The sequence below is a fragment of the Tauraco erythrolophus genome, chromosome 1, assembly GCF_009769465.1.
Source record: "Tauraco erythrolophus isolate bTauEry1 chromosome 1, bTauEry1.pri, whole genome shotgun sequence".
Classification (NCBI taxonomy): Eukaryota; Metazoa; Chordata; class Aves; order Musophagiformes; family Musophagidae; genus Tauraco; species Tauraco erythrolophus.
Window position 1 is genome coordinate 116,683,032 of NC_141465.1, and position 12,252 is coordinate 116,695,283.

The 12,252-nt window shown below is 40.1% G+C and overlaps 1 protein-coding gene across 1 annotated transcript in view; it reads left to right on the forward strand.

Annotated features, from left to right (window-relative positions):
• The window catches only part of XPO4 (exportin 4), an 81,338-nt gene that overhangs the window by 13,086 nt on the left and 56,000 nt on the right, over window positions 1–12,252 (forward strand). The window contains exon 2 of the mRNA XM_086621545.1: window positions 11,028–11,133. Coding sequence (XP_086477671.1) covers window positions 11,028–11,133 — 106 coding nt within the window. The remainder of the gene's footprint in view (window positions 1–11,027; window positions 11,134–12,252) is intronic.

Below are 12,252 nucleotides of genomic sequence, written 5' to 3' on the forward strand. Positions count from 1 at the left end.
GAACCAAACTGAAGCATTTTCTTGACCCAGAGATTATAAAGGAAATATTAAGATTTAAAAAGAAAACCAGATCTTGATCGTAGTGTATGTAAGGTCTGTGATAATCGTGTGTGCTCCTACTGTGATTACTTTATATGGGACTCTGTGAAATTGGTCTAGCATTGAGAAATTTAAACTTGGAACTCTCGGGATATGCAGAATTGCCCATGCAGAATTCAGTCATTTTTCCAAATCTTGCTGGAGCAGTCCTCCGTGAGTGGATGGAGTCTGGGTGGATCCTGTTCACCTAATGCTTCCAGAAGGTTGACATGAGTCAGTGTACTGTTAGTTTAGTTGAATTTGTGGATTTTCTTGTTAATCAATGTGCACAGTGGTCAGAAAAGAGAGAGTCTTAAATGAATCCTGTGAGGAGACCAACAACAGTCAGAACTGATAGAGGATGAACAGCTCACATAGGTGCGTAGACCAGCTACAGACATGCGTTTGTCAGTGTTCTGCCACGGCTAACTGAGGGCTATGCCTTCATCGTCCTCAATTCTTTTCTCTTGCTCCTCTGTGGTCTTGCTTCCGTCAACAAAGACTCCATTCCACCTTTCTCCCTTTTGCCTTTCAAGTCCTACTCGCTCTTCTTCCGTCAGCAGGTCTTGGGTACCTGTTTTGATGCTGAGAAGCAGATATGAACAGTGGAAGTGATGTCGTCATGCAGTGAGGACAGTTGCTCTGTAGACTGGTTACCATGCATCGTGTATGTGAAGTATATTGTGCACATAAATGAATGGTAATTTCAGTGGAGAACATGTAGTAGTCTATATTTGAGGATCAAATTGTTAGTAGAGAAGTAAAATCTTGGTAGTTTTTGTTGCTTATCTTGGAGAAGTCTTATCTCTGAAAACATTTTGATATTGATGATGATGATGATTTACTTTGGCTCTCCAGTCAATTAATGTGTACATATAGTATCTTATATAAGACCATTTCAAAACTGAGAATAGATCTTATCACAAACCACAATTTATCTCCTATTTAACTTGCAACAGACTTAATAAATTACTTCAGCTTCGAAATACAAAGCAAAATCTGATATGAAGACAAAAAAAAGTCTTTTTTTCCCCTATTGTTAAGTCTTTGCATGAAGGCAAGACGTGAGCGAGTAGATGTGTAGGAGGTAATTTCTCCAGCAGTCACGCATTTGTTCCAAATAGGTAGTGAAAAATACTGGGCACTCTGGGGTTTAAATGATTCAAATCATAATTACTTTTTGGAAATACATTTTTTTTTAAATAAAAGTTTTTGTTCAGAAAGTCTTAAATAAAGTCTGAAATCTCTAGCACGTCGTCTCTATTGCAGGTCTGGTCAGAAGCAATCTATTGCATCTTTCTTACCAATCTTCCAAAATAGTCTTGAGCATCTTTTAAATTGGAAGATGAGTTACTGCGGTAATTTAAATTATTGTTCCAAAAAGCAAGTGCAAAGGAAGCAATTGGAACATAGTTGATTATTGTACTAGCTAGGTTTTCTGTAGTAACTCAGCTATTACTCAAGGCTCTGGCAGTCATGTAACGACAGATCTGAATTGGACAGCCTAAGCTGCTATCCATACCAGTTGTCTAAACTGCCCTCTGGCCTGGTGCCCAAGGCAGGAACATCTAATTCGCTTGTGAAGCAGTTGCCAAACACTATAGAGCTGAGCATCTTCATGTAGCCCAGGTTGTTGGCTGATGGCATCTGCTTCATGAGTGGGTCAGACATCCCTGCGTCGTTGGGTATCAGTGTCTGCTAGAGAAGTAGGGTGAATAGCTGAGAATGAAAGTGTGTCTAATCATCCAGTTCTCTGTGTCTGACCCCTGTATTTAATCATAGAATCGTTAGGGCTGGAAGGGACCTTCAAAGGTCATCTAGTCCAACCCCCCTGCAAGGAACAGGGATATCTCCAACTAGATCAGGTTGCTCAGGGCTTCATCCAACCTGGCCTTGAACGTCTCCAGGGATGGAGCATCCACCACCTCTCTGGGCAACCTGTTCCAGTGTTCTACAACTCTTATGGTAAAAAATTTTTTCCTAATATCTAACCTGAATCTACCTCCCTCTATTTTGAAACCATTACCCCTTGTCCTATCACAACTGCCCCTACTGAACAGCCTCTCCCCATCTTTCTTGTAGGCCCCTTGAGGTACTGGAAGACCGCTATAAGGTCACCCTGGAGCCTCCTCTTCTCCAGGCTGAACAGCCCCAACTCTTTCAGCCTGTCCTCATAGGATCTCTTATTAGCTATTTTAATCTCTCTTATTAGCTATTTTAATAAGGCAAGTGACAGTTACTGAATGATATGCTGTAGCAAAAAGCCTATTTAAAACACTTTAAAAGTGTTACTGGTAAAACTGGGATGGAAACACATTATGACTTGACTCCATCGAAGTCAGGGTAATGCAGTTTTGGGGTGTGTTGCTTGACGTGACGTCGGTAGAGTTAAACTTATTCTGAGAATCTGATTCTTTTGTATAACTCACCTATATAGCAGAACTGTACTTGGGAGTAATTCTTTTAAGGTGGTTTTTATTTAAGATACAGAAATCTTTTTTAGGAGGATTTGAGTGTCTTAATGGAAGAGCACAGTAAGTTAAAATTTTATGACTTTTGATTATTTAGGTATGTTGCAGCTGTAACAATTGCTTACATGGATAGAGTAATGTATTTAGCTGTCCTAAATGCAGTATGTGCACTAGTTAAAAATTATTGCATGCCCTTGCGTTTGATTATGTTTTTTTCCTTTTTTAAATCTTTCTCTTTCTATTTTTGCCTATACTCTTCAGCTACTTTATCACTATCACATGGTGTTCCCCTGCACATGCTTCTCGGTTTCACTCATGATGTTTCTCCTTTGCATATGCCTCACTGTTACTCGGCTTGCCTGCCTGCTGGGACATGTTGGCGAGCCATCTGGGCTTCCTTTATTCCTCATTCTCCGAGCGTGTCTTGCCTGATGGTGGCTGTCAGCAAGGTCCAGACCCGGTGGTGCCGTTGCTGTCTGTGGTACCTTTTGCTTATCCTTGTATATGGATAGAGATTCGGTTTCTTATTCTTGTCTCTGTTGGGCCTCCAGGCTTTCTGCAGCACAGAGTCCAGACACCATTCTGAAGAACAGCCGATGTGTTTAATTGGTTTTTCATAAGCTGATAACGGCCCACAGACCAGAGGTCAGGAACAATTTTATTTTACCTCTTGACTGCAGGGAAGGTAAGATTCCCCATCATATTTGGGGAAGCTCAGTTTGGAGAGAGTTTGTGGTGAATTTTAAGTCGCACTGCAGTAGAAATCTCAGATTTTGGGGGTTTTTTTCCTATCTTTGTCAAGTTTGTAATGTGCTTTACTTGCAGACATAAACATTGCCTTTGGCAAGAAAGTTCTTTCTTGACTTTAGTTGTAGCAGGTACAAGCGATTTGATCTCTTCTTTTAAACCCAAGAAAATTCTCTTAGCAGGCATGTTTGCCTTTCCATTATCCTACTAGTGTTTAGGCTGTATTGTTCACAGGGGACTGTTTTTCTAGGTAGGAATACTGTGGGTGTCAGCTTAAAACACTCTGGTGCACTCTGTCTCTGTTCTGTTAAGTACCAAAGTCTGGAGGAGTGCGTGACTGTTCTTTGTGACATGATAATTTGCAGATTTCCCTCAGTGTAATTGTAGAAAGATGCTGAATTCAGTTGTATTCATTTCTGTCTTGCCATAGCGAAAGTCTGTGAAAAATCAGGATTTGTCTCTAGCAAACTTTTCTGTCTGCAAGGAATGAACGCTGTTCATCTCATCTTTAATTACGTTTATACAAGATCATGGGCAGGATTTTTCTTAGCAAAAGTAAGGTGCAGAGATAACAGTGCAAACTGGTTAACTGAATCATACTTAAATATAAAAACTATTCTGTTATTGATTTTAATAATAATGTCAGTTGAATGTTAGAAGTTGTTAATTTTAGGATCTGTCACTGTCCACAAGTAACTGATAAGTAATGTTCTCTGGCATCTAAAATAATTTAGAAAATAATGTCACTTCTTCTAACATATGATTAAAAAATATTGTATTTTGTATGTCTGTGATGATCAATGTGAAACTGCCTGAACAGAATCACCTGGGGGGGAATTTGATACTTTTTTTTTTTAAACCAAAAAGTGTTTTCAGAAGTACGGCCAAGCAGGCATTACATCAACTGTGGATGTGGTGTTACTTTTTCAGCCTGTTATTGGCAGATAGACAGTGTCTTCAACTTTAGTCTTGTGAAGAGGACATCTGATCTTTGCAACCCATTTGCGACCTTTCTCATGTCTCTATTACCTTCCTTGCTTGATACTTGCCATCATGACAAGTCATAATTATATATATATATATATTTAAAGGTATGTTACTGAAGTAGGAAATGCTTGCACTAAGCATGTGGTTTTGAATCCGTATATCTAACTGCAGATCCTCTATCTGCATCTAACTACTATTTAAAACAAAACCAAACCCCCTGGTCCCTTACTTTTACCCCTTATATTTTCCACATGTAGCTTTACTGGATGTTTCCTAGTCATGTGTGTATTTTCCAAATGCCAGTTGGTCTAACCCTTTCTCATATTTATTTCTTTTCTGTTCTGAGTGTCACTGTGAACTAATATTGTAAATCATTTGTAGTATCTGTTTATGTTAATCAGTTTCTGCCTAGGTAACATATGCCAATGTTTTTTTAGCCTTTTTAATTGTTCTGAGTTGTGCTGTCCTTTCTTGCAGCATCAGTGAACAATGTGATATCTTTTAAATTGATGGTGTACCATCAAGGGAGGAGCAGAAAAAAAAGATGCTAAAAGTTAGAAATGAGAAATCTGTGTTATATAAGGAAGAAACAAAGATGGGTTATTCTGGAGAGGAAAAAGGTGGCGACATATAAACTGATGGAATTAAATGGTGCTACTGTGTCAGGTGCTCTTCATCTTCCCATCGTACAGAAGGATGGTTGCAGGCAGTAAACATGGGAAAGCTAATTAAAAACTGATCAGTACTCTTGTGGCTGTCAAGGACCCGGTGCTGTATGGAGGCTTTAATGTTGTTAATTTGTTGCATTTATGACTTCTACATTTTTCAGATCAGTGGATTGCTTGTACTAAAATTGCCAGAGGTAGACAGTTGTTATGAACAATGTTGGAGCATCCCCTATTTTGTTAGTAAGGAGAAGGGTGCTGGAGCTTCGTCTGTGATACGATTTCTCCCAACAGTCTCGTAGCAGTAAGAAAGGGGAGAAGGGGGATTTTAAGGAGGTGTGCTGAACTCGAATTCATTAAGGAGAAACTTTTATTTCTGATGGAAAGCTGAATCCAGTTTTGTTTTTATCAGGTTCCACACTGGAAAGAAAAAGCAATTGTGTGGACGTTATATTTAGTTTTTTTGTGAAGTGTCTGGTCTAATAGTCAAGGAAGGCAAATCCTGATTTGAGATTAGTTCTACATGACAGTTCCTGTCCTTCCAAAATAGTTGTGTCATTGTAACACCCATGTAAGCTGAGATAGCCCACTCTCAAGAGAGAACCTGATTTTATTGGGGTTTTTTAATGTACAAAAAGTGAAAAATCAAATGTAGGGTGATATGTAAGTCTGTGAAAGGAAACTATTAACAATCTAATCAAGGATATAAGAGCCTGATCTCTCTCTCTTCCTACCATTGGAGATCACTGCCCAAGTTTTTAAAGGCTTGCCTGCGTTGGAAATGCAGACTGAGAGACTTGCTCTTGGCATAACTGATCTTTATGTAGAGACGGAGCTGTAGTCATTCCCGGTGCATCCAGTCTTTATAAAGAAAGTTGGAGCGTGCTTATGCTACACCAGAAAAATGTGTTCGTTCCTATGATTTGGACAGCTTTTCTGTTTCATCTGTGCCAACACGTTCCTTCAAACTGCATCTGTCTGCCTGAATCCCAAAATATTATAAAGGTGCTGACTGCTAAGGATTCAGTACTGTATTTACCATAATATGGAGAACATCCACCTCTCTTTTTTCTTTTTTTTTCTCCTCCCAGGCCTCTTTTTTGACTGTGAGGTGTTAAAGGTGTTTTCTACTTTTGACTTCACAGAATCTGTTTTACCCTTAAGTTTAGTGTTTCTGCTCTTTTTTAAAAGATTTTTTTTTTCCTCTGGCTTATTTACTGTTGATGACTTGAGAATCTTCACAATTATTTATGTTCTTCTAAGAAGACAAGTGAGAAGGGAAGCAAAGACCTTGGCTTTCCCATGCTTTTTCCTTGTGCAGAAAAACCACAGTAAAGGTTTTTCACAGCCATACAGAGAAAGCATGTGATTTCTGTAAGCACGTGCAGGATTTAAATCTTCTAACATATGCTTATTGGCTGCTTTGCAATTTTGTCATCAAATACCCTACCTTAATCTTTCTCTCTCTTTTTGTTTTGTTTTCAGGGTGGGTTTTTTTTTTTTGTTCAGACTAGTGATAGCAGGACATAATGAAGTAGAACAAACTGTTACTTTTTTTAATAAACTGATTGACATGAAAAGGAAGGGATTACATTATTTTCTTGTGAGCTGTCCAGGCTTTCAGATAACTTTAGTGATCCTTAAAGTATTAGTCCTAGTCTACCAGAATGTTTCTAGTCTTGTCTTTTTTCAGTTTCTCTTTCTCTTGTGTGAATAATCACCATTTGCATCAGTAGTAGTGATGGATCTGATCAGCAGACACTGCTGTTGCTGTTCCTGTGCTGTATCCATACAGCTTTGGTAGCTGAAAGGATATAAGTTTGTTTATGATACTGTGTTATATAGGAACTCTGTTATTGTGGGGCAGTATCTTACTATGCTAAAACCAGAAAGATGATCCTTGTCCTGGAGAACTTTTTGTAGCTAACTTGAAAGGCAAAAGAGAGGGGATGGGTGTTGGTGGTACCATCAGGCAGCACAGAAGGTAAAGCAGTATAGCTGGCAGCAATTTCAACATGCCAGAAGAGTCTGATCATTACTGCACTGGCTTTTAATTCCCTGTAAGCTGGATGGTAGACAAGAGTCTGATGGAGACAATTAGAAAGCAAACAGGGAACATGTAGGTATTTTGGGGGAACGTTCCAAGCGAGACAGGTACTTAGGGTACATTTCTAACCCTGTTGTGCTGAGGGGATGCTGGGCACTGGCTCCCAGGGCTCTTGGGCTCACCTGAGCCAGTGTTCTTGTAATGTGAAATTCGTACACAGAGTATGTATATGCTGGGCTTCCCTTTAAAGCCTGATGTGAGCAGGACTTTCGGGGTAGAGCTGCTGTTGAGGTGCTGTGAGGGCAGCAGGCGCTGAGCCCTGAGCTCCCTCTGCTGCCTGTGTTGGGCCTGTCAAAGCTCACCTGTTCCACTTGTCTGTCCTGGACAGATTTTAGAGTCTAAGTGCATAATGTATTATTAAATTATTGCGATTTTTAAAATTAATACAGGAGTATGATGTGCTGTATGCCTTTTCAAGGTGTCAAAGGTCTTCCATACTCAGACTTCGGAGAAGAAGAAGACTTAAAATAATGGGAAGTTAGAGGTCTCCTTTCTAGTTATTGTAAGCATAAGGGAGTATTTTCCATAAAACTGATGTCCCTGAAAGTGCCCTTAAGTATTATAGAACACTGAAAATAGATATGATTTCTATATGACAAACTCAAATGTGCTTCATTAATGCAAAATTAGTTCAAGATCAGGTAGCCCTGATTTGCTCTTCTTGCTCTAAGAATGTGAATATAAATGACCCCAGACTTGCAAAATGTTATGCTTTGTCATACCCAAAGGATTCCTTCTAAGTTGACTGTAATTAGTGAGGCTTCAAGGGCAACATTACTCCACTCATTTTCTCCCCGTCATTGCACTGGTTCTGGCACTTGAGCAAGAAAGAAGTGAGACCTCTCTCCTTTTGGTAGCAGAGAGTTATTTTAATAAGTCAATTGTCTGAAGAAATTTGATTCTTAGTTGTCATGAAACTTCATTGATGAAAGCTGTGTGTTGCTTGAGACTTCAGAGTATTCCCATGGCATTGCACAGCAACAGAGGCCGGAGATTAAATGTACTTTAAATGGTAATTGTGCTGAAAAAAGCAGCCTATGTCACCAGCCATTACGTCCTGTGCAGTGCTGGCACAGGCTGCAGTGCTGGCTTATGGTGAACCAGGCTGGGGGACTGACCCAAATAAAAATAACCTGCCTTTGGTGGGATGCTTTTCCGTGGTCTTTTCCCCAATCTGGGCATTTCCAGAAATATTTGTCCATGCAATGGGAAAAAAGTGGGAACTGCTTTTTTGTTTGCTTGTTTTGGTTTATTTGTGATAGCACTGACTGAAGTGCATGTCAAGCTGTGGCTGTATAGGTCATTCCCGTGTTTTTGATAACCTGTTCCAAATATTCTTCTGGCATTCAGTACAGCTGGCTCTGTTGCAGTGAACGTCACTAGAGTCCACACAGAGAAGTACTGTCCTTCAGATTGCAGAAAGCATGGGTGGTTGGGAACAGCTCGTGCTGATGGCTGGCTGCATGCAGGAGATGATCCGAGGGCTGGAGCACCTCTCCTATGAAGACAGGCTGAGAGAGTTGGGGCTGTTCAGCCTGGAGAAGAGAAGGCTTTGGGGTCACCTTCTAGCAGCCTTCCAGTACTTAAAGGGGCCTACAGGAAAGCTGGAGAGGGACTTTTTACAAGGGTGTATAGTGATAGGACAAGGGGCAATGGCTTTAAACTGAAAGAGGGCAGATTTAGATTAGATCTAAGGAAGAAATTTTTCACTCAGAGGGTGGTGAGGCACTGGAACAGGTTGCCCAGAGAAGTCGTGGATGACCAATCCCTGGAAGTGTTCAAGGCCAGGTTGGATGGGGCTTTGAGCAACCTTGTGTAGTGGAAGGTGTCTCTGCCCATGGCAGGGGTGTTGGGACTAGATGGTCTTTGAGGTCCCTTCCAACCCTAACTGTTCTATGATTCTATAAGTGTCATGTGCCAGTTCAGTGAGACTGCTTCTTTACAAGCTTAAATTTGCTTACAAATTTACTAAAAGTTTGGGCTTCTATGTTGGGCTGGAGTTTGCTGAAGCTCAATGTCCTTGAAGGATTTGGGTACCGCCAAGGAGCTCACTTCTGTGTCGGTTGTTCAGCAGTGCGTAATGCCCCAAATATCCAAAAGTTTTTCTGTGTGCCCATCTGTGTGCAGCCTCTGACTTGGACCCTGAGATGCTGCTCCAAGCACATGGAAGACAGACGTGAACTGAAGGCACACTGCCGTCTGCATGGGTGCGCAACCTAATGCGTACTGCCTCCTGCCCAGAACGGGGTGTGGGCAAATACTGTGATTTGTCCCCAGAGCTGGTAAGGTTGGGCTGTCCTGTATATGTTCAAATGGCTGTCCTGGGAGGTCCTGCCCCAAACTGACTGTAATAGAACAGATTTGTGAAGGGATAGAGCATTTATTCTGCATCCATGAGGCTTTTTGGCAGCCACTTTCCTACATTTGTTTTTTCTCCCTTCCCAAGGCATTCATAATATCTGTACAGGAAAAGTTGTGAGAGTCAGAAATTTGCTGTGTAAGAAGGAGCACAGCTGTTTATTAGGACCGTCTCGATCTGAGGATCAGCAGCCTGCTTTCCTTTGCTTCATTTAGTCAGATTATTGAGGAAATGATTGAAGAGCAGCAGCTTTAATCTGTGGTGTTATTAGCTCGTATTTGGATCCTCTGTTGTCTGTGTTTTCTCAAGGATGAATGAATTAAATTAGATTTGTTATCTTTTATTTACTGGAATATATTTTTCTTAATTTAAACACCTTGGTCTTTATGTGAAGGTCCCAAAGCAGCAGGTATAAATCAAAACCAAAAGATATGTGGCACACACATTCTCCTCAGATTGCCAGAGACAGGACTCGAATTTGGAGTTTGGAAGTTCAGCTCAAGTTCAATAACCTGCTCTGTCACCTTGACCTGGCTCTGTAGTTTGTATGCAGTTTTTCTACGCGTGCGCGTTCCTTTCTCAAGGATCAGTTCAGCTCATGCTGCCTTGTGGTGTCAATCCCCAGTAAGAGTATTTTATGCCATGTCCTTGTTTAGATAAATCTCAAACAGCAGAAACTGGAGAATGTTAATTGCAAAAGTGGAGAGCAGCGAGGTGTCGTTTTGTGGACAGCTGAGGCTTTCTGCAGGGTTGTTTTTACCTTGTGGGGCAGCAGGAAGGATCCCAGGGTTGCTCTGTGGAGTGAGGCTGCAATGCAGGTGGTTAGCTCTCATCTGTGCCCTGTAAGCCAACATCCCACCTCTCAGTGGTCCAGGTTACCGCATAGTTTCATGCTTTACCTGTAGTTGATTTTCAGGTAGAAGCCACTGTGGAGCTGGCTTTTGGCAGTGGTGGAGCAGCAGGTGCTGCCTGAGCATTTAAGGTGCCCATGAATTAAGGGGATGGATGTAGGCAGTTGGGGAACTGCTGTAGCCATCCCCAAACAAGCTGACCCCTCTCTCAAATTCAAGCCTTCACTCAATCTTTAAGATGTCAACTTTAATGTGAAACACTAGAGGGTAGTATGTTACTGCTGATTAATTTTAGAGCGTATCTGTAGTCATGATTTTTTTAATCTCTTGAATTTATTCTACAGTTCAAACTTTTAAAACAAATACAGAACTAAAGAAAAAATAATGCTTTGTTTCTGTGACTGAGAGTGTGTTTAGCAGCATTTAGTGGTGTGCAATGATGTTTTCAGTTTGAGTAGAAAAAAGATTGGGTTGAATTTAGATCTGACTTTTATCTTTCATCAGAAACATCATTAGGAACACAGAACTTAGAATTATTCACTCTGCCTCACATCTCAATATTCACAGTTATGTGCAAACAATATCAGTTACACAGTGGTATACAAGGAGGCCATGACTGAGAAAGAACAGGCAATTTTACTAAGAGACTTGATTTTGATGTTTAACAAGGCAAATATGTGTAGGTTCATGACATTGCTCATGTATATTTACAACTGGGATTGTTTTGTAGTACTTGGATAACTTTCTTTCCTTTTCTTTCAGGCACCACCTTCCATGGTCAATAATGAACAACGCCAACATGCTGAGCACATATTCTTGTCATTTAGAAAATCAAAATCACCATTTGCTGTTTGCAAACACATTTTGGGTAAGATTTAATAAAGGAAATTAAGCGTGTACCTGCTTTTTGTAACTGGAGCTGTGCTGTTCTTCTGCAGCTGGGAATACGAGTTGTTAGTTTTGATTTTAATGAGGCAGCTTTTCATGGAGGGTGAAGCCTATTGCTGCCCTTTGGTTTTGTTTCTGGCAGCTTTAAAGCTGTAAGGTGTAACTTCATGTAGCTAAGTTCCTAAACTGATTTAATAGATTGAAATTTCCTCTGCTACGTGATTATTGTAATACTGTCTAATCTATGGAGCTTGTAGAACTGCCTGTAGTGTAATTACTTATTGATTCCCATTAAATCTATCAGCAATACAATTTTATATAGCTTTGCGACGTTTTTGCACTGATGCTGAACTCTTCCATGGTGAGAGTTTTTGAGGTTGAATGTCTTAGCAAGTTGCTGTTAACAGCCCAACTGTTATGTAAAAAGAAAAAAAAAAAATTAGAAAAGTTTCTGTCCAGCTGGTAGAAGCAATAGAGTATCGATTCAGAGTTTTGTGGGATTATACCTGTGGAGAAAGGAAAGAGATCGGTAGATATTGCCTTTTATCAGAAATTTATTGGGTTTTAATAGAAATTATGTAAATGTGGTTGTGTTACAAGTCTTTAAAAACAAATCTGTTTTTACAGGCACTGTAGAGACTTTCATTAGAGTTTGGCAGCTAAACAATCTGAAAATTGCAGGAGCAGTAAGCATGTAAGATTCCTGCTCAGCACCACCATACTGACCAAATGGGAGTGCTGGAGGCAGGCGAGGGTTAAGTTTCAGCACAAGCTGACTCTGAAACCTGGTGAGGAAAACCTAGAAATTTGTGGAAAAGAACATACGCCTAAAGAAACTTTTATTTCAAAGAATTTGCCATATTAAACAGAGAAATATTAGCATTACATTTAAAATGCAATTATTTTCATACTTCATTCATTCCATGGTATTTTTTTAAGTTATTTCTAAATTTACTGGATTAGAGAAGTGCGATTCATTAATATCGTGATGTCAATATTGCAGGCCTACTAATGTGCACTGTGATATATAGAGCAGGGTGTGGTTCCTCTCCTACACCAAACTTTTTTCTACAAATGAGTTTCTTCTGGATTTAGTATA